Raw genomic sequence first — 23140 nt, 5'->3', positions numbered from 1 at the left:
CCGCACCCCACCACCCCCAGGTAACAATGGTGCTAGGCGTAGTCGGCAGACGAATTCGGTTCAACGGGGTTCATAGCTCCAACATACAGTGGGTATGGTCACCAGCACCTATACACGCGCAGCAGTCATCACGTCATTGCAGTGCCGTATGTGGCATTGATGTAAGCCGAAGCTAGATTGTAAAAAAATACTTTCAAGAACAAAAGCTATTCAATAACAATAATAAACAGAGGGGCTGGGCCCTAACCGCATATAAGCTAAGTTCGAAATCCGGGTATCAGCCGCTCCTTAATTAAGCGGCTTCTCAAGTTGTATAGAGTTGATGGTCTCAGCCTGGTCACATATGATTGCACACACACACATGGATACATTCCAGCTCTCAGAATTATAAACAGCAACACATCATTGTTAAACTAAGCCGGCCGGCATGCAGCTGTTTTCGTGAGATCTCGAACATTCTAAGCGAGGGTGAGCCTCGGAAGTTGGCGCTTGAAATTTGTCAAGAGCCAGATGTGATGGACAGACGGTCCGTACAGCAAGGTCCGTTCATCTGCCACCGCCGTCCCCTCAATTAAATAATAACCCCCACGACATCCTCACGGTGTCGTGGGGGTTCATCCAGCAGCGAGATTAACAGAACGAGCTGCTTGCTCCGTGCACAGCGCAATGCCACGACAGCTCACGGATGTCGCTGGCTTTTATGATGCTTTAATCACGCGTTTATTATTCATTGCATGACACCGTTTAGTTCAATAACGTATCATTCGTGTAATTGTTTACATTGCGCCGGTCGCTTTCGTTCAGTCCCGTAGAGCACTTTGCATTGCATTCTTTGCGCGACATTGTGCTGCGACAGGTAACGTTGCATCTTAAGTCGAAGCTTTCGTGGCTGCAGGAATTCACACTCGTCACGCTCTGCGTAGGTCACGTGGAATCGAGCGATTGAAGCGACGCGTGCTATTGTGCGCGTTCACGTTCCGCGGACGCGCAATAGCCGACCTCGCCCATTCACGTTTTGGGGCCGCTCGAAGTCCCCCGGCTTAGGAAATTTCCACTTGAAGGTTTTTCGAGGCCGAGTTTATTGGGGCGGGGGGGGGGCCGGCGTTGATGTTTCGTGTGGTCCCAAGACACACGCGCGGATTGACGGGGGGGAGGGAGCGGTAGTGTTGCGGTTAGCGCGCTGCGCTACTGAACCCGGGCCACCCGGGTTCGAATCCCGCTCACGGCCACCAACACCAGTGACGATTATCTGAACCCGTCCTGGGCCTCCCCCTAGGTCGACTCGGCCTCAAAATGAGTACCTGGTGCAGGTGTGTAAACATAGCCATTGGGGAGACAAAGGCTGCCCGGGCGTGGTGCTGGCCACCCACCCCCTCGTGTGTCGTTGCCGGCCTTCATAGGTGCTGCTCGCTAACAGCACTTGCCCCGACACACTCTCGAAGCACCACGCCCGATGTTTCTCTACCCCCCCCGTGTTCTCACGCATTGCCGTGGGCACCCATGGCCGCACCCCTTCCAAATTTGGCAGCGGATAACCGAATTAATTCTCACGGTGCATTTTTTTTATGGACTTATTATTAAAGTTGACATTCTGAGGGGTTTTGTTTTTAAATTCTTCTTATTCTTCTTCTGAAAGCAATGGCATTTGCCCCAGCCCGTCCGTCAGCGACTTGTGTATGCCTGGTGAATCATCCGACTCGCACGCCTTTGTTGCGCTGCGGATGAAGAAACGACGTGGGGACATCGTTTGGCAGATGCGTGCACGTGAATCGCCACCATTTTGTGGTTATGTTTAACCGGGGAAAAAACAAAAACATTGGAACGGAGGATCATATACGGGATTGATTAGAAATCATGTCCTGTACGTGTAAGATGATCCACACATCCTTGTCTCTCGCGAGTTTTCACCTGGTTAAACAAAACAGAAACTTGAACGCATCACTTCTCGTGAATTGTATAAACAAATTGAGAGAAACGGCGAATTTGCAAGTGAGACCTGGAATGCAAAAAAGCATTGGGCGCTCAGTGGTAAATAAAAAACAGACAACCACAAAAATCAAGATGTAATATGTTTTTGTTTAACTTATTTCGCACCGTACGTAACCAACCGTGCTAATCGGAGTTGCGGCGGGGGGACACACACGAAAAAACTGAACGCAAAAAGCAGTTCTAAAGATGTGGACGTGAAATTTCTGTCGGCAAAGAAGACCATCGACCACTCCCAACCCATATATGGAAATCACCCATCATGTAGATTGATTGGGTGGGTCAGTGGTATCGCAAGTTCAAGTCCTGGTTGGGGGGGGGTTGACTTAGCCCATCATTAATTTGGGGTCGATATAATAGATACCATTTTGTGGGGGGAATCAACAGTGGTTGTCCTATGGGGTAGACTTGCCCCCCCCCACCCCGACATAAGAATGTGGAACTTCCACCACTAGCTGAGTGCTGCGAACGGAAAAAAGAGTACCAACATCAATGCTCATTTGAGAATATCAAATGAGTTTTCCATCTAGATTATTTAAAAGTGCCATAGCTCCAGTGGCTTCCTAATATCATAAGGAAGAACATTCCAGACGGCCGCAGAAGCGAATCCGAAAGCGCAGGATGCGGTGACCGTCTTTGTTCGATGGCTGCCCGAAAGCTGCTGAGGGTGACCGAAGTTTGCGTGATGGTTTATGTTCCTTGACGAGATCAGCAAGGTGTTGTGGTTCATTTGAGGCGTGGATCCCATTCACGGGCCTTACCCAATCCACCAAAGCCCATAATGCAGGTGAAATGTGTGTTTGAGGAGCGGTAGTGTAGCGATTAGCGCGCTGCGCTACGAACCCGGCCACCAGAGTTCGATTCCCGCTCACGGTCAACACCAGTGACGATTATATGAACCGGTCCTGGGCCTCCCCTATGTCGACTCAGCCTCAAGTGAGTACCTTGTGCGGTGTGTAAACATCGCCACTAGGGAGACAAAGACGGCCCGGGCGTGGTGCTGGCCACCCAGCCCCTCGTGTGCCGTGCCGGCCTTTATAGGTGCTCGCTAACAGCACTTTCCCCTAGTCTGTTAAAGCTATACGGGGGATCTTTGTCTTTATCGCCACCACACCTAGACAATTGTCCTGTCGGCACACCGGGTCGTGGGGGGCACTGTTATGATCCGCGCTGGATCACACCCTGGCCGTCGTTCGATGGGATGCAAGTCCAAGCCGGATATCTCTTCTCGGATACATTTCCCCGCGCGGCAGATGTCCGCTGACGTTTCCTCCGCACGCGGTATCGTCAACACGGCGGGATCGCCATCAATATTTTTCCGATTGTAGCTTGTAAATAGATGAGAGGCCACTTGGCGCTCCTTCAGTTTCAGGGCCACGAAGCCTCGCGCTCCGGCGCGAACGCAGACAGCCCTCGCGTGCGTGCAACAAACAAAACAAAAAAACCCAGCTGTGATGCGACAACAGCGCCAACACCCTTGCATCAATGTAACCGAAGACGAATGCGATGCCTCGTGCACATGGGACAACGACGGTGCACCCCGCGTTACTTTTGAACACTCATTCTGGGACTTCAACCTCTTCGATGACTTACTCGGATGCGACGAAACGGCTATGGGTTTAACACGGAGGCTTTCGCGACCAATATTATTCATAATCAACGTTTTTGGGTTTAGATCGCGTTATTTATAAATGTGTCGTAAACCCTCCACCACCCGACACGGCCAATCAGTAAAAAAGTGTCACGTTGACAAAAGACAAATAGTTCACTGCTTTAGCCCACCGGTGTGTTGAAGCGTGAAACCACAACATTTACAATTTGAGTAGTACGACGTTTCGCTGGTAATTGCAACCAGCATCATCGGGCAATTCGCCAGAATGGTGAGGCTATGGGTTTGAATTGCCTTTTCAATGCCTATAGACGGTCACATTAATATTGACGTCCAATTCTGATAAGTCTTATAAACATATGTAGTGGCGTGTATAGTGTCTCTGTGGTGTCGCGCCTGTACCGAGGTGTGGAGTATCTAGCACCGGGATGAGTACGGAACGGAAGGGCCTCTAGCGGGCATCGTTCGGGTGACAGCGAGAGAGAGGTCGGGCGAGGACATGGTAGTCTGGGTGAACCCGAGAAGGCACGTGACCGGATGAGGAAGTAACGAGGGCCAAAGAGAAGGCGAGAGGGACACGTGCTGTGGGCCCAGATTCTCCGAGAAGGATCTGGAAGGGGGCGTGGCCAAGGGCGGAGCCTGGCTACGCCACAGCCCATAAAGGCCGAGTCCCGAGAGCGATCTGGGCTGTTCGTCTCTGGGAATGGAATTCGCCGGCAAAGTCTTCGGGCTTCGGGCTTCACGCACGGCATCGTGGACCAGGCAGGGAGTTATCTGACCTGGTCCGAGTATATAGTTACCCCGTTGAGTGGTTACTTAGCTAACCGTGGTCGTTACCGCCCTATATCGTTATCCCGTCAAGTGGTTATATGGTTACCCCGTTGTATTGAGAATAAACGTGTTGCCTCAAAGTTCGAGTGTGCGCCTCTGTGGAACCCGCTACACAATCACAGTATAGTTTCCGTTTATATATTGTTGCGAGATCTGTTTTATTACAATTCGTTTTGGCATACTTTTGTTATCCCAGGGAATCCATTGCCAAATATACTCTTGATCCAAGTAGCCTCTCAGCAGGTGCTGGATGGATTGTTCTCGCATCGCATGACCCTGAGAGTTAGCGAGATACTCATCCAGCAGTGGATCATGGTGGCTTATGATTATAAGAAAGACAGCAAAACTGGCAGTTGGGATGGCCACGTGTCCAACTCTTCTTGAATATCTATGGGCCAATTTGTTCTGGTATAAAAATGATAACAAATATATATATAGGCTTTACCCTTTCCGGCAACAATAAAGGAAGCGTTAAGATGTTCCAAACACCCAATAGACACCTATAGGCACCTATTGCATGTCTGCGTTAACCACACATACTCGTGGGAAAAAAAGAACATATAAACGAATGCGATTTGATGTTATCCGTGGTCCTTCAAGGCTCTTTACCACCAGTGACATTTACGTCCTACAGATAGAAACGCTCAAGCCGAGCCATTGATGCTTTGAAAACCTCGCATTGCGTTACTTGCCCTTCACCTCGTGGCCGTTGTTTTCTGGTCTAACCCTGGTGCAGAGACACGGCCGTGAAGGGGAGGCTGTGTTGGCTCTGGCGTAGCAGGCCAATCGGTTTCAAAGACAATGTGTACATTGTTTTCAAATCACGTTTCCGTGTTTTTTTTATTTCCCCCTACAACCATATGTGGTTAATGCAGCCCTGACGATGCCCTGCCGCTGGTGTGTCTATTTGGTGTTTGGAACATCTTGACATCTTCTGTAATATCGCCGGTAAGGGTAAAGTCTCTTATGTTTAGATCTTCTTGAAGAATAATATAAATATGACCACACAATCAGCCCTCTATCGAGCTGGTTGGCAGCTAGAGACAAGGCTTGTGGGCAATGTACGGGGTGATCCAGATGTCTCGTGACCCCGATTTAATTCTCTAAAGCTGAATATTTTGAGTGAGATTTATTTTAAAAACGCAAATGGACGTGTGTGCAAAGGAGGGGGTGGGGAGAATTGTTAGCGGTCAATTAATTGTGGGATCACAAGACATCTGAATAACGCTGTCCGTACATGCAATGCGACGTTCACCCGCCTACGTGATGCATCGATGCATCATGAACGGCAATGCAATGGCTTCCCCTGCTGTGATGTTGCAAGCGTGGGGAGGGGATGCAAATGAACCGGCACGCGATGCAAACCGCATTTAAAACCGTACGCTACAGCGCACGCTTTTGACTCAACAATTTGCAATTCAACGCTCAGGATGGATTCCTTCTGCAACCCCCCCCACGCCTCCCCCACGGGCACGGCTCGAAAACGTGTCGCACATGTTATCCGTGGCGGATGCGCGCTGTCTGTCGATACATCGTCATCTCGTCTCAGTTGTGAACTCTGCTCCCCATTGTTTTGGCTGCTGGGCCATCGAACAAAGACCGCGGTCACCGCGTAACGCGTCTTCCTTCCCGACGTCGGGAAGCCCACTGGAGCTGCGCGTGCACTTTCAAATCATTGAGATGGACAAACTCGTTTCTTTCGAATTGCTTTCGTGCGTTCAGTTTGTTGTCCTTCACCGCGCACCTGTGATTAGCACGATTGGCCGCGTACGGGTGCTAAATAAATTCAACACACGTGCATTAATATCAGTGCAGCAGCAGCAGTACGTTTGCAAGCACGCGGTACATTGATTCCCATGCGTTAGTCATGAGCGTGATAATCGTTGTTTCAAGTCGACGATTCCATCGCACGTCTCGTGGCCACGATGTGCCAAGGGCTTTGACGTTGTCACCATTCTCACACTCTGAGTGTGCGCGCGCGCGATTCAGTGCCGGATGATCCTAGTAGCAAAAGTAGCTACACATGTAGCTGCTACATATGTAGTAGCTACATGTGTAGTAACTACGGGCCCCGCACTTTTAAGGGCGCCGCGGTAAATGCTTTCAAGCTATCAATTCCGGTTCAGTGATTCTGCACTTGCTCTATTACTATAGTACTATACCGCCTTCAACTTTTACGAACTACTGGGTGTTTAAGGTTAGCGACTTATCTGGCTGTATAACAAATAAAAAAAATACAATTACTTCACTGTGCAAGTAAAAAAACAATTGTGTTTTAATATTTACGTGGTTTTCTTTATTTTAGGGCCCCTTTATAACCCGTTGTTACAGGCCCCGCATTTGCTGAATCCGGCACTTGAGTCAACGTTGTTGCATTTACGGCAGAGTGCCGCCTTGTCGTGCAGTTGGTGCAGAAGACAAGGCCAAGCATCTCAGTCAGTCAAAGCCATGGGCACCTCTGGGTCTGTTGCCCCCCCTCCCAACCCTCCCGTGACCTTGTCAGCGAGCCTTCAACACTACACGTGGCCTCAAAAGCGCGAACCTCGCTACGGCGCGAGCGCTGTGGCGGAAGGCGCCCGTCGTTGTTGTTGTCGTTGTTGTTGTCGTCATTGTTGTTGTTGTTGTTGATCGGCGCGTTTGGCTACGTACGGTGCGAAAGAAGCTCAACGCAGATACGTCGAGTGCCTTGGATCCACACACATAACACGCAAGATGCAATTCACGCATCATTGATTCAATCGGACTTTGCGTCACCGGCGAATCCACGCGTCCCCCGAAAGGCGTGGGGAACGCGAGCTGAGTTCGAGATGACGATTCGATTAACGAATCTATTTATTCACTTTGTTGTTACACCAGATGGCTTAATCTCGTTCGCCGTCTTGCTGCGACTGCCTCGCGTGTGTTGTTGTTATGTCACGTCCGTATTGTTTATACAGAAGCGTTGTTTCTGTAATCTGTACTATGAACGCCGTCTTGTCCTCTACTCCGTAGTCCATACCGTCTCAATTGTTCCCTGCAAAAGGAGACGAACAAATACACACTGCACGGCAGACACAAACGCTATTCATTTACAACGAAATTGAATCTTACACGCACGGTTCCGAACCGAGCGTCGCTCCCCATCGAATCAGCTCAGAGGAGCATCGATTCACGCTTGGCAAAGTCCCCCCCCCCACCGGGTTTCCGAGTCTCGAAACCTCGCCACCGCCTCCGCCGCCTCCATCCTCTCGAGAAACTTCTCTCGCGCGCGCGCGATGCCCCTCGTGTAGAAATCCGCGAGTGCAGGGGGGTTCATGCGAACGTTCCAGACGCTTCGCTCTCCCCTTTCACATCTCTCCCTCTCGCTCGCTCCGTGCGCTCCACCCCGCCTCCCTCCCCCTCTCTGTACCCTCATCCCTCTCTGAGCCCTCCCCCCCGTACACTCCTACCCCACTCCCCCCTCTGTACCCCCCCCCGCACACTCCTACCACACTCCCCCCCTCTATACCCCATCCCCTCTCTGTACCCCCCCCCCCGTACACTCCTACTCCCCCCTCTGTACCCCCCCGTACACTCCAACTCCACTCCCCCTCTGTACCCCCTCCCCCCTCTGTACCCCCCCCCGTACACTCCAACTCCACTCCCCCTCTGTACCCCCTCCCCCCTCTGTACCCCCCCCCGTACACTCCAACTCCACTCCCCCTCTGTACCCCCTCCCCCCTCTGTACCCCCCCCCCCGTACACTCCAACTCCACTCCCCCTCTGTACCCCCTCCCCCCTCTGTACCCTCATCCCTCTCTAAGCCCCACCCCCCCGTACACTCCTACTCCCCTCCCACCTCTGTACCCCCCCTCCCTCCATCCTCGCCCTCCCTCCATCCTCTACGCCAGGGGTCCTCAAACTTTTTAAACAGGGGGCCAGTTCACTGTCCCTCAGACCGTTGGAGGGCCGGACTATAGTTAAAAAAAACTATTAACAAATTCCTATGCACACTGCATATATCTTATTTTGAAGTGAAGAAACAAAACGGGAACAAATACAATATTTAAAATGAAGAACAAGTAAAGTTAAATCAACAAACTTGCCAGTATTTCAATGGGAACTATGGGCCTGCTTTTGGCTAATGAGATGGTCAATGTCCGGTTCCATATTTGTCACTGCTAGTCGTAACAAGTGATGCAAGTGTGCATCCGTTAGTCTAGATCTGGTTGGAGATTTCAAATGTTTCATTCTGGAAAAAGTTTGTTCACAGACATAAGCGCTGCCAAAGATGGTTGCCATTTTGAGTGCATGGTTCCTGAGATGAGGATATGTCTCAGAGGGGAGAAATGCATAGAAATTATGAAGGCTGCTTGACTTGAATGCGTCTTTCAGAGTCACAATTCTGCAGTTCAGCCAGTTCCATTTGGTAAATTGTATCCACATTTTCAATGTCAATAGAAAATGGGTTACGGAAAAGCTGTATGTCCTGTTCAAGGAGATGAAGCTCTTTAAATCTAAATTGGAACTCCTTTTGCAATTTTTCCAGTGAATCCACACATGTTTTGTTTGGGAATGCAACCAATGGTTTTTCCGCTAACAGATTTTGAGTTGTGGGGAGATGGCAGAAGTTTTCCTCCTTCACTTGTTTGATGAGGAGGCCTAATTTTACTTCAAATGCTTTGACGTGTGATTGCATATCACAGATGAGCTTCCCCTTTCCTTGAAGTTGCACATTGAAACTGTTGAGTAGCTCTGTTACATCTGTCAGAAAGGCAAGGTGCCATTTCCATTCTGCATCATTGAGCTCTGGTACTTCTTTGTTTTTTGAAAACAGAAAAGCTGTAATCTGTGGAAGTAAATCATAGAAACGTTTCAAAACTCTCCCTCGACTCAGCCAACGGACTTCTGTGTGGTACAGAACATCTTCATAGTCAACATTTAGCTCAGACAGAAATTCCTGAAATTGTCTGTGGTTTAGTGCATGAGCTCTAATGAAGTTAACAGAGTCCCACTTCAGTGATTTACTACACAGCGCTTGTTGGTGGATGAGGCAGTGTATGGCTATTGGATGAGAATGGTTATGTTTGTCCATCTCTTGGTTAATGCGAGCAATTACTCCTTTCTTAGACCCCACCATGCTAGGAGCACCATCAGTTGTCACACTGGCTAGTTTAGCCCAGTTCAGCTCCAAACCATTCACAGTTTGGCAAACCTTTTCATAGATATCCTCTCCTGTAGTTGTTCCTTTGATGCTTTGCAGTGCAGCAAGCTCTTCTGTGACTTCGAAATAGTCATTCGTCCCACAAATAAAAATTAGAAGTTGTGCAGAATCACGAACATCATTGCTTTCGTCGAGTGCCAAGGAAAAATAGGAAAGTTTTTTTGTGGAGTTTTGCAAATGCTGATGGAAATTGTCTCCCATTTCTTCAATCCTCCGTGTAATTGTTGGTCCTGAAAGACTCACTGTAATAAATAAATCGGCCTTCTCTGGACACATCTCTTTGGCAACAGAAAGAAGGCATTCTTTAACAAATTCTCCCTCAACGAATGGTCTGCCAGTGCACGCTATTAGCTTGGCAACTTGAAAACTTGCTCGCAGTGATGAAATATTTAGCTGCTTCTGCTTCACAAAAGTATTTTGCAGAGTTGTTAATGTATTTTTCAGTTTTAATATTTTATCTTTTCTCACTTCTCCGACCAAACAATCATATTTATCTTAATGTTGAGTTTCATAGTGTCGACATAAATTGTATTCTTTGAACACAGACACTATATTCTGGCATATCAGACACACAGTTCTTTCCTTGTACTGCATGAAAAGTAATCATAAGTCCACTGTTTTTTGAATATCCTACACTCCGAGTCAATTTTTCTCTTTCTTGACATCATTGTTTCCTAGGGAGTCAAAATTGCTATTAGTAAAATACCAATATATATACAGCGCTACAAAAACAATATACCAGCAATAACTTTGCCCACACAGAGACATACAGACTGCACTGCCCATCAATGCAGTCTGATTGGGGGAACTCCGCTTTTACCCCAGGCTCACACTGGTGTGGGTGCCATTAAAAAGTTAATTACACCTGCAGTTTTGTTCACAGATCGCAGTGCGATCTGCGAACTCGCATAGGAATCTGATCGCATGGGGGAGAAGACCCATGCGATCCACTGCAGGAAAAAAGAAGGCACATGTGCCTTTTTTCTTCCGAATCTAATGCAAGTTCAGCCATACAAGCATATGGCTGAACTCGCACTGCTCAGAGATCGCAACAGTATGAACCGGGGCTTACACAACATACAACATATAACCTCATATAATTGAATAGCAATCAGAATATAAATGCACTTACTGTCATTTAAATTGGGTTTCCTACTCCTCGGCTGTCTGTCACTGATCAGCACGGGAAAACAGCAGGCAGCCCCTCCAGAGATCAGAGATCACTCTGTTATTACCCCTCTATCATTTACTCAGCACACAGGAATATCGCTGGGAGTGGAGCCGAGGGGCAAGTGAGGGAGCTGAGGGAGGGAGAGCCAGTCAAGCACAGCCAGGGGAGGGCTGGCAGCCTTAGGCCTGGGGGGCAAGTCCAGTCAATTGGCCCATTGAACCATTCACCAGCGCAGCCCAATGAGTGCCCACCGCCGCAGCTCAATCATTGCCCACCGCCGCAGCTCAATCAGTGCTCACCAGCGCAGCCAAATCAGTGCTCGCCACCGCAGCCCAATCAGTGCCCACCACCGCAGCCCAATGAGTGCTCACCAGCGCAGCCCAATTAGTGCTCACCAGCGCAGCCAAATGAGTGCTCACAAGCGCAGCCCAATTAGTGACCATGGGCCGGATAAATGCCCTCGGTGGGCCGCATGTGGCCCGCGGGCCGTAGTTTGAGGATCCCTGCTCTACGCCCTATCTCTAAGCCCGGCTCGCGCCCGCCGCTGAGTGATGTTTGCGAGCACCTATTAAGGCTTGCACGGCCACCTGTTGTGTAGATTATTTTTGTTGCTATTGCACACGAAGCACAGGATACTGGGTCAGATATTGGCCGCTGAGGATCGAACTCGGGATGGCCGGGTCCGTAGCGCAGCGCGCTAACCACTGCGCCACCGCTCCTCCATTATCACCAGAGGCATCGCTCCAAACGACGGAACACGCGAAGACGATGGTGATGGAGGTCTAAGCATGCATCGTGTGACATCGAATCTCACCCGTCAGTATCTGAAGATTGCAGGGCACTGACGTTAATGGTACTTATCATGGCAGCGGTCTTACCCCCCCCCCAAACTGTGAAAAAGAGCTTTATAGCTCATCGGATTCCTCCAATATAAATACATCTTCTGATTCTGACTTTACTCACTTTAAGGCGACTCGAAGGAGGCTCTGTGCAGGTTCACAATACCGTTCCGTCGGTGGTAATTTGCCAACATGACCAGGGCTCGAACCGGGTTTTTGAGGCTATGTTCACTCCTGCGCTGAGCTAACCGCTGTGACACCGTTCCCCAGTAACATGTTAAACACACGCACGCTCTATTGGGTGTCACTAACTCTTGGGAAACGTCACTTAAAGTCTCAATGGGTTCTCAAATGGTAAAAAAAAAAATGCTATTTAAATAAGCTGCCAAAAACGAAACCGCCTTGATCGACTCGCGGTGGGGAGACTTCCATTCAGCAGTGAATTAAAACAGGAATGTAAACGAGCAGAAACACGTGACGTTTTACAAACAGCCCACGATGTAATAATAGACTGTATATACACGCACGGAATAATTTATCATAGAATATTTCCAGACCTTGCCCACACACCCCGCCCTCCACGGCTGTCGTTGGGGGAGTGGAGGGGGGGGGAGGATATTTTCCGAAGCTCAGCCTCGGTCAGCTCCGGCTGGAATTAAAAGTTTTACATGCCAACCACCCTCCACCCCGCCCCCACACCGATTTCTTCAATAGCCGCAGTTGTAACAGGAAGGGCAGCATAGTCAGCATGTTCAGAGATGACATCACAGTTAGCACGATTTCAAGTTTACCATTTTCTAGAAGCTTCGTCGGGGTGACCGCGGGAGGGGTCCCGCCGCGCGTTCCCCGCTCGAGTTTTGGAGCAGAATTCGTGCAGCGCAGCCAAAACCGAAGCAACGCGAAACCCCCTGACTGGGATTTTAAAAAATAGAGAGAGACCAAAAAAAAAGCGGTGGGAAATGAACAATTGTTCTCATTGTTTTGACGTTATGTTAAGGTTCGTGTACGATGCACGCTAAAGCCACGCTAGTTTTTTGTTTTTTTTGGCCTTAATCTAAGTTGTCTTGTGGTTGTTGTTGTTGTTGTTTGACTTGCATCCCACTGGGATTTTTGCACACAGCGTTGGTGTACGGTGTTTTTTCTGCAATATTTTGCTGTCTTTTCTTGGATTTTCTGTTTGCACTTAGTCACATTCACTTTAAGATGTTTTCTTGTTCATGTTTTTGTTTTTTGTTTGTTGCGGTTGTACCCGATTCAAGAGCCGAATGGCTCACAGGGCTATACTAAATAAATGAACTTGAAACTTCTCGGGACGCAATAACTTTGCACTTTACGGCTGAGACCCTCGTGAATTGAACGTGGATTGTAAGCGTCGCGGTGCAAATCTGCCACATTTGAGAAACGACCCGCTGGGGAAACACTCATCAATCGTCGCCTTCCTACTGCCCGAACTCGGCGGGACCACCTTGAAAAGGAAGCCTTTAGACTCGGTAACAAGTGCATCAAATGTACCGAGACCTACAAAGCCACTGCTGAATGAAGGCCTCCCTCCCCATGCGGTGCTTTTCACGGGGGAGTAGGGAGGGGGGGGTTCGGCCATACTTCACCAAGTCGGTAATTATCCATACGGGTCGGTGAAGGGGTGAGCAGGGCCGGATTAAAATTGTGTATGCCCCTCGGCTATAGGTACTGTGAGGCCCCCAGAAATATTTTCAAAAGGAAAACAAAGTTAAAGAAAAATAAAATGTATGTTTACAATGCTAACAACAAATAAAATGCAGCATTCACGAACGAAATAACGTTTCACTTCATCTCTGGAGGTCTTCCAGCTGGCGGAGGCCCCTGGGCTACAGTCCCTAAACGCCCCACGCCTTAATCTGGCCCTGGGGAGGGGGCATGCGGGACGGGTTTGGGTCTCTCTCGCCACTGATGCCGGCTGTGGCAGGGGCACTGGGCACGACTGAACGGGTTTACGGTGCGGTTACGAAGCCACTGCGCCACCGCTCCTCCTCGCGGCGAATTGCAGTCAATTGAATGTCACGTTTTAAGAATAACGTGTTCATGTCAGCTAAAATTAAATTAAGAGGAAGACGGAGTTTTGAGAGAGAGAGAGAAAATATGCGAAGAAGGCAGACGAAGGTCAGTGCTTCTCATCTTCATGGTTTGAGGGCTGAGTGGCAAAACAAGATGATTGTATGCAATGGAACACACGAATGAGCTCAGCCCAGAATTTGCCCCGCAAGCAGTTTGATTTATTTCACCACATACCGACCATACTTCATCACGCTGGCGAGTGTGGGTTTGGTAAGGGCGTGTCCCAGTTGGGGAGAGGGCGTGGGGGTAATAGGGGTTCAGATTTAACCCATTACTCGTGATCGCCAAGTCCGCCAAACGACCACCAAGGTGCCAGGCTCCCAGTGCAGTCCGCGAACCGTTGAGTCACCCACCCCTCCCCCCCTCCAAGTTCAACATCATCTTTAAGAAGGCATCGATGATAATAATAACTAGCCCTTTGCCCGTCCAAGGACGGGTGTATTGCAGCAAATCTGAAACTTGTAAGCGAAAAGCAGACCGCGACGTGATATATAAATTGCATCAATTCGTGTGCAATTTGTAAGGGCGCGGTGACACAGAGCTATTTAATTTCAAGGTTATAATCCCTTGTTGATCATGACGTCCTTTTTACTTCGATGTCTCAACAGCGTGACGGAGATCGCGTGACGTGAGGGTTCTGCCTTTGTCGTGAGGGTTGTGAGTTGACGCCGAGGAGGGGGGAGGAGGCGCCTCGCCCCCCCCCCCATGTGGAGTGACGTCAACCGCTAATTATTATGAATGGAGGGGGGGGTCACCTTATAATGATTATTAATGAGGGGGGCTGTTCGATGTGGAATGACGTCACCTGTTCATGATTATTAATGAGGAAGGGCGGGGGGGGTGTCCATTTGGAGGACGTCACCTGCTCATGAATATTCATTAGGGGGGCTGGTCGATGTGGAGTGACGTCGCGAGCGTTAGGGACAGTCCTGGGTGATTATAGTAGGTATGAATATTATTAGAATGATAACATTCGACTTGTAATGCGCTGCACCAGTATTCGCAGGAAGGCAGCCGCGCGATAAACCGGCGGCAACAATTGCCCGCGCTCTGCGGTCCTCTACATATATCGAGGCGCTGTCGGCCAATTGATGAGTGTGTTTACGTGCGGGAGGAAACCGGAGCACCCAGAGAAAACGATCACGCGCGAGGGGGAAACGCTCGATCCCAAACGTCTGCGACAAAAAAAAAGCTTTACAGCTCACCGGATTCCTCCGGTATAAATCAATGTTCCGATTCCGAAGAGGTGGAGTCCACACATTTGTTTTGCTGTAGTGCCGTCTCCTGGCGAGCCAGGGTTATGACGAGACACCTCGACGGCCACCCACAGGAAGGGAAATCCGCAACGGTTATTTTGTAATCCACGAACCGTTGCCTTCACTGCAGAGGTCGCAAACGGGATTTGATTCCTTACCCGTACCCGTACCCGGCCGCACCAGGGTCGCAAATGGGTACCCGTTCCCTACCCGTACCCGTACCCTACCCGAAATGAGTGACAAACGGTTACTCACCAGTGACTCACGGCCTACCCGTACCCGTACCCGGCCGCACCAGGGTCGCAAACGGCTACCCGTACCCGTACCCGGCCGCAGTTCTGCCAACCATCTAGTGCTACGTACGGTGAGAAAGAGGTTCAACATACATACATGCACACGTCCCACGGTATGCGACCATTCCCCCCCCCCCCCGCCCCCCCCACCGTTCTCGTATCGACAACACTTCCCGGCGCGTCCTCTTGCAAACTTCCACATCGCCTATTCCGTCTGTGTTGCCCCACGACATGTCCAGGATATGTCACAGCAGGCACTTTGCCCCCAAATGACAACAACTTTATTTGCGTGCTGCTCACAGCACCCAGCTCTCTCCATAGAGCGGTGTTCTTCGTGGCAAGGCTTCCGGGTCACTGGCAGCGCCTGGTGGCCTTTAGTGCGGCCCCCAAAATTACTTCAATGGTGACACCCCCCCCCATCATCATCATCGTGCTGCTGTCAAACCCCCAATGGTGACAAACGGTGTGGCGGCCCTCACATTGGCGATGTCTTACCGGCGAAAGTGGGCCCCCCCTCTCTGAAAACGAGTGAAGAAACAGTGCCAGAGAGTAAGACAGCCGGCATCCCTGCTTCAAGTACCCGTTTCTTGGCATTCCAGTCCCTCCAGAAAAACGCGATTATGCGATCGCATGATTCCACGCAAAATCAGCCAAAGTCCGCATATTTATGCGGGGGGGCGCGTTTTTTCAAATACGCAGATTTCCGCGCGCAAAATATGCGGGCTTGCATGATTTCATAATCCCCGCATTTTCGTTGCAAAAAGTCACATATATCTTAGCAGAAAGTTGAAAAATGTTGCGTTTACTTCACACAAGTGCAGCCATTTCCCCTGTTGCCATGGGAACGTTATGAAGTAACGTCACTCATTACGCGACATCATTGAAAAGCTGCAAACCCCGCGATGCCAATGAAACCATGATGAAGCCCGCAAATCTTTCTCATTTGCCAACAAACATAAGCGCAAAAGACCGCGCAAAGCAGTTGTAAGATTGCACTTTTTTGTTAGTAGTATGTAAATTTACATTACTGTAAGACTGTACTGTTACTGTATTGCTTACGTTACTGTGCACTGAAAACACTTATTTTAACAGAAGATGTCTGTTTTGTATAGCTACCTCTGTAAAACAGGAAGCACACATTTTATTTTTTAATATTTTATTTATTCATTTTTACAGAAGTTGTAGCATATTCATTTTGTAAAGCTACAGAACTTGTTTGACTCAATGTTTTGTAAGTTTGAGCCATCTGTTTGTTAAGGTCTGAAATAAAACAAGATGAGAACTTAAATATTCCCAGCACTTTCTGTGATGTAGTATGCTTGCTTATCATAGGAAGTAATAAGAAATGACTCTTTACATTAAAGTAGTAGCCTAGTGAATAGGGTGTTGGGGGAATCACTTTTTTTTCTCTTTTTCATCAAACCGCAGTTTTTGCAAGTTCCCGCAGTTTTTGCAAGTTCCCGCAATTTTGGCAAGTTCCCGTAATTTAATCGCATAAAATTGCATAAATATCCCGCATATTCCATCGCATTTTTTAAGAAAACGTGCCGCATAATCAACGATTTTTGCCCGCAACAATCACCAAAAAACTCCGCGTTTTTCTGGAGGGACTGGCATTCACTTGACAACACTTTCTTGTCTTCCAAACCGGTTTTTCACGGCCCATGGCGTTTCTGGCAGGGGCCAGTTTGTCCCGAACGCAATCAATGCCCATCTCCCGACAAGTGGTGGAGCCTCGATATCACCAGTTCAGACAATATGGGCTCAATGATGATGATGATGTGATTGTACATTACACAGTGTTTTTAAACGTGTTTATCTACGGATATAAATATTGTTCCGTAAGGTCATGGGAAATATACTCTTAGGTTTTTTTCGGTAAAGTCACGTAGGCAAAAAATAAAAAGAAATAATAATACAAAATAATAGAAATCAAATAATAAATCACGACGTTTCGGAGGCAACACAAGTCTCTGTCATCAGGTGGGACCGTCACAGCTAAATTTACTGTATCAAGTGAGGAAACATCCAAGAGACAAGCCCTTAAATACAAGTTAAGGGGGGAGGGCTTATCTGAATGTGGTTGCCGGGGAGTGGCGGGGGGTGGCGGGGCTAAAAGGGAACAAATGAGCAGATCGTCTCAGGGTTGTGGCCGGTGTTAGCTGATAGTAAGCATAAAAGTACTGGTAAACGCTGGGGATGTCAACACTCGGTAAAGTAGAATATTACCTGTCAAATAAGATGGTACAAATATGTGTAGTTAAATCCTGGGAAACTCAGCAGTTTAGTGACCACAATGACAAAGATCCCCGGTAAAGCCTCAACAGACTGTTGGGGCAAGTGCTGTTAGGGAGTAGCACCTATGAAGGCCGGAACGGCGCACGAGGGGACAGGAGGCCAGCACCACGCCCGGCCGCCTTTGTCTCCCTAAGTGGCGACGTTTACACGCCGCGCCGGGAACATTTTTGAGCCGCACGGAGTGGAGAGGTCCTCATCCAGCAGTGGATTGCCATAGGGCAGTGCGTAAATATACGGGGTGGCCCCGAAAGTCAGGACACATAGGGTTATTGTATTTACGAGCTTGTTTGCTCGTTCTAGGACGGAAGCTGTAATATTTACGAAAAAAATAGAGTATAATGATATCTTGTGTAAATTTAATGGCAGTGAATCTTTTACGAAAGTACGTCATCAAACACTTCACTGCATTTCACTGCTGTAGCACTGTATTAATGGCAGTGATTCTTGCACAAAACTACGTCATAAAACACCTCACTTCATGCCACTGTAGCACTGTATATAAGTGACCTTCAGTTTGTTCAAATTCACTGCTCTGATACTTTATTCTCTTCTGCTTTCGGTCGCTGGGGTTGAAATAAATTGGAATTCGATACAATATCTGGAAAATCACCGAGAAATGTCTATTTTACCATCATGTAAAAGCATAAAGTAGACTTACCTTTTGTCTCAAGTGCTGTAGAAATAAAGACACCAAATCCACTTTGTTGCTGCGTATAATTATTTATTAGATTAACTTTTAATAAAGAAATGTCAAACTTAAAGCGAATTTGCAAAAAAAAAATTCCGCTTGACCTGCGGGAGTGTAAAAATCCACCCGCTCATGAATATTAATGATGAGGGGGGTGTGGCATGTGAAGTGACGTCACGCGCGTTACACACGGACATTCTTGGCTCAGTAGTAATTTAACACTTCACATAGGATTATTTATTTATTAGAAATGTTCAAATGGACTCCCATTAACATGAATGCATGCGTGCAAGAATTATCTTTTGAATTTTCTTTCCATCTTTAAATGTCATCTGAAAAGAAAATTAGTTGTTAATAACGATAACAGATCACATTTTCTACTGAAAGAATAAACAATTAAACGGTGTTAATGACAGTGTTAAAGTACTTAAAATAACCACGATGTGCCCTGACCTTTTTTGGGCCACCCTGTATATGAATGTGGAGTGACATCGGGGACAGTGCACGGGTGTTCTTTTTACAAGTTATACCCAAGTATACCATTGCAACCTCCTTTGCCAGTAGCAAAATATGATAATTGCTTTTTACCCTTTTATCTGGCAACAAAACTGACACCTTTTTTTACAAGGAGTCATGTTTGCATTAACAATACCTGCGGTTGGAATGCAAACAAAAAACACAACTCTGATAATGTATGCACTGTCCTTGAAATTGATTGGTCCACACCCGAGACAGCTTTTCTTAGAGCGTAGTCTCACATGATGTTGGACCAGATGACGCCAAAAGGCGCCATGGTCAATCAATTTCAAGGACAGTGCATACATTATCAAAGCTGTGTTTTTTGTTGCCATTCCGACCGCAGGTTTTGTGGTCAATGCAAACATGACTCCTTGTAAAAAAAGGTGTCAGTTTTGTTGCCAGATAAAAGGGTACAAAGCAATTATCATTATTATACCCAAGTATGTTGACCAAAAAAAATGTACTTGGCTGAACAGTACTATTCAAATACCCCCGTAGAATCACTTAGATCAACACATTGGCCACGAAAGAGAAGTGGTAGCAACATGTTTAAATTGGCAATTCGCTTAAAAATGTGGTAATACATTTTACGCGTAAGCAGCGGATAATTTTGACCTTTAAAATCGAGTGTTTTATTTCCAGAAACATTCATTAAACAAATGCCAAACATGATCCTCTTGAAAAGGGGACCTTCAGATCTTTTCTTTTCAAGTCAACATAAAACACCGTTGTATTATCAGGGTACTGTACTGTGACTTACGTGCAGAAATGAATGTACCAACTCATTCGTTTAGCCAGCAGCCACGGAGCGGGTTTTAATGCCACACAAACCGCACTCACGTGGTCGCTTTTCACGGAATACCTCAAGCGGCATTTCCGTCTGCGTTTCTTTCCCACCCGCTATACTCTCAACGTTGCCCCAATTTTGGTGCTATCGGTGTCACGTTACAAGGCGGAATAAATAATCCATTTGGATGTCTCGCACAGCCGGTGTAACCCCCTCGACGTTAGGAAAAGGCCCGTGGAACAGGATATCACAGGACTACATTCGAGATACGTACAGTCACGGGCCCCCCATACCGTCCCCCCCCCACCTGCCCCTGACTGTAGAGTGGAGTTCAAACCGTGTCGTCGCCCTGAGAGCTGGAACATTTCCAGATTAAGTCCTGAACAGCGAATGCACCAATACGACGACTCTTTGCGCATTCACGAGTGACGGGGCTGAGACCGCTCAACTGGCTACAATCGGGAACCCGTTTTAACCACCGCCTAAGATTCCGGCGGCCGTCCATCTGGAAAACTCCGTCGAGATGGGACATTTCGTTGGCAAGGGTGGTGTCCCAGGGGTGGCGCTTGACAAACTTGCACAGCCAACACGTTCATGCCCAGTGGCGTAGTGAGTCCATTATTATCAGCTCAAGGGGGTGGGGCAATCGGTCACATGGGGGCCCCAAAATGTGATTTGTCTCGCACGGTTGTTACCGAGGCTATTTATATCTATCTCGTGGCTCCTCTTGCCGAAGCACATCATGACATCAGCTTTTGTAGCTTTGGCCACCAGGGGGAGGGGGGGGCAAGGCACCTCCTGCCTCCACGCGAGTTACGTGACTGGTAAATGCCACCCAGAGGGGTATCTGCTGCCCTGCGAGCAAAGTAAGCGTATTTACCAAAAATTTTAAAATAACGAAGCACTGACACCTTTTAATTTGTCCGCTAGGCGGCGCTCTCGCCAACGTTACACGCTCCGACCCGGGCGAGCAGGAGGAGGGAGGGAGGGAGGAAGGGGAGGAGGGAAACGCGTCCAATGCGCTCAGTGTGCGTTTACCCACGCTTAGCCCAACCTTCTGTCCCATCACCACCACCACTCCCTCCCCACGCGAGCCCTCAAGTATCCGAGACGGAGCCGAGAGAGACAGGCAGACGTGTGGAGACGCGAAAGATGATCGAGGTCACGTCCTTCACGATGGACGAACTCAAGAAGGTCTTCAACGACCACTACGCGCCTATCGCGGTGCTCACCACCGCCGGTAAGACGAGGGGGGTGGGGGGGGTAGGAACGGCATCGATATTCATCGCGTTCATGTTCACACGTGTACAGTCTTACCATGTGTTCGTATTTTTAGTTATCCTTGTGAGGACGGCGGGAGTGGTCGCGTTGAAGATGAAAGCGCTCGGGGTGTCCCGAGTCGCCTGCCTGCTCTGCCTTTACATGGACATCGCCACTATGGGGGGGGATACAAAGACGGCCGGGCGTGGTGCTGGCCACCCCCCACCCCCTCGAGTGCCGTGCCGACCTTCATCGGTGCTACTCGCTAACAGCACTTGCCCCTACAGTATGTCAAGGCTATACCGGGGATCTTTATGATTGTGGTCACCGAACTGCTGAGTTTCCCATGACCTTACACAACAATATTTATATCCGTGCCCCTACAGTCCGTAAAGGCTACACGGGGGATCTTTGTCTTTGTACGTGGGGAGCGGTGGCGCAGTGGGTTAGCGCACTGCGCTTACGAAACCCGGCGACCCGAGTTCGATTTCCCGCTCACGACCAATGACGAATATCAGAGCCAGTTCGGTTCCTCCCCTAGGTCGACTCAGCCTTAAATGGGCACCCGGTGCGCTGCGTAAACATCGGCGCTGGTTGGGGGGGAGGGGTGAGGAGGCGATCGGGCGTGGTCCCGGCCACCTCGTGCACGTGCCAACGGCACTTGCCCCGACGGTCTGTCAAAGGCTATCGGGGGCATCTTTGTCTCTTTGTGCGACGCGCTGTGCTTTGTAAGGATCCTGTCGCTTACAGCTGTAATTAATTGGCACGATGCGTGGCTGTGTGCTCCAGCAGGACTGCCAGCTGCGTTATTGACCTGCAACAGCAATGGCAGCTGTGCATTTGGTTGCAGCAGCAGCAGCTGTTTCACGGCGACAGCTGCGGCGAGACGCGCCGTTTTGCGGGCTGCAGGTTCGCGAATTCGCGTTTGATGCACATTGGTGTTGAAAGTTCCGTAATAGGCTACGGCCGCACGAACTTCCTCGGGCTACAGGGAATACGCGGCGTTAGCTGCAAGCTGCACAGTGCCACGTGCTTGCGAGCGAAGGCGACAGAGGTAACAGTTGCAGTGGGCAGCTATTGTTGGTTTCAGCAGCAGCAGCTGTGGTGTTGTTGTCTACACTCCACACTGTAGCGGTCCCCAACCTTTTTGGCACCTGGGACCGGTTTCGTGGAAGACAATTTGTTCACGGACCGGTTTGGGGGGGGGGTCATCATTGGGTCTTTCCCCCTTTTCAAAGAAGCTCTCCGGCCACGTTTTTTTTTTAATTTTGACTAAGGTTGGCTTGTGGGCTCACCAAAACTCTGTGACACTGAGACCAGTGCGCAGTGCGGGAAAGAGGCGCGGACGGAAGTGGTCAATAATAAAATGAGGGCGGACCACGTGCGGCCTCACCGCTCTCACCTTCTGCTGCTGTGGCCTGGTTCCTAACAGGCCACGGTCACCGGTACCGGTTTGCGGCTCGGGGGTTGGGGACCCCCCTAATCTCTACAGCACTGCTGCGTAACAGCGGTGCCCGGGTCACAGGAGCGGCGTTAATGTAGCGCGGATTCGGATTTCAGAACACATTGCCATGCCTGGCATAGTTTAACAAACCCGTTAAGGTCGCGAGGTTTAGTAATTTGCGTTGTGTTGTATCGCATACAAGAGCCCACTGTGTTGCATATGTTTAAAAGGTTTGCTGTCTGGCTGGGCGCGCGCGGGCAAGTCCGCGTTGGTGACGTCACAGCCCATTTCCGCGTGACGTATTCCGTGCGTGCCGACGTCACCCCTCCCTCCAGGGCAGTGGTGGTAATAAAGAAATAGACGCCTTGCCAATTATCTCGGAAAGGCCTTGGGAGTTTCAAGGCCCTCTCCCCCCCCCCCCCCCCTTGTTCAGAAGGAATCCTTCCACATTGGGGGATGATATCTGGCCAGTTACACTCACGAGTGTCTGTTTGGCTTTAACTTGGGGGGTGGGGACACACCGGAGGATTCCAGGCAAAACCGTGTCTCTCTCTCTCATCATCATCACGGTGGCTAGGAGATGTTAACTACCTCGCCTGGTTTACAGGAGGTCGTGGGTTCGATCCCGACTCTGACGCCTGCTGTATGTTTGGAGTTTGTGTGTGTGTCTCTCTCTCTCATCATCATCACGGTGGCTAGGAGATGTTAGCTACCTCGCCTGGTATACAGGAGGTCGTGGGTTCGATCCCGACCCTGACGCCTGCTGTATGTTTGGAGTTTGCGTGTCTCTCTCTCTCATCATCATCACGGTGGCTAGGAGATGTTAGCTACCTCGCCTGGTATACAGGAGGTCGTGGGTTCGATCCCGACCCTTGACGCCTGC

At 49.2% G+C, this 23140-nt stretch overlaps 1 protein-coding gene across 2 annotated transcripts in view; it reads left to right on the top strand.

Annotated features, from left to right (window-relative positions):
• Window positions 1-23140, top strand: part of LOC144717157 (retinol dehydrogenase 13-like) — a 41921-nt gene that overhangs the window by 3050 nt on the left and 15731 nt on the right. The window contains exon 1 of one of the 2 annotated variants that reach the window (XM_078592484.1): window positions 20563-20793. The exons of the other annotated variant lie outside the window; for it this stretch is intronic. Coding sequence (XP_078448610.1) covers window positions 20571-20793 — 223 coding nt within the window. The 5' untranslated portion in view covers window positions 20563-20570. Of the gene's footprint in view, window positions 1-20562; window positions 20794-23140 lie in introns of those variants that run through there. 2 annotated transcript variants of the gene reach the window in all.

Source organism: Lampetra planeri, chromosome 3 (genome assembly GCF_965212315.1).
Source record: "Lampetra planeri chromosome 3, kcLamPlan1.2.h2, whole genome shotgun sequence".
NCBI lineage: Eukaryota > Metazoa > Chordata > Hyperoartia > Petromyzontiformes > Petromyzontidae > Lampetra > Lampetra planeri.
Note: the sequence above shows the minus strand (reverse complement) of the source record. Positions and strands in the feature narration are given on the sequence as shown.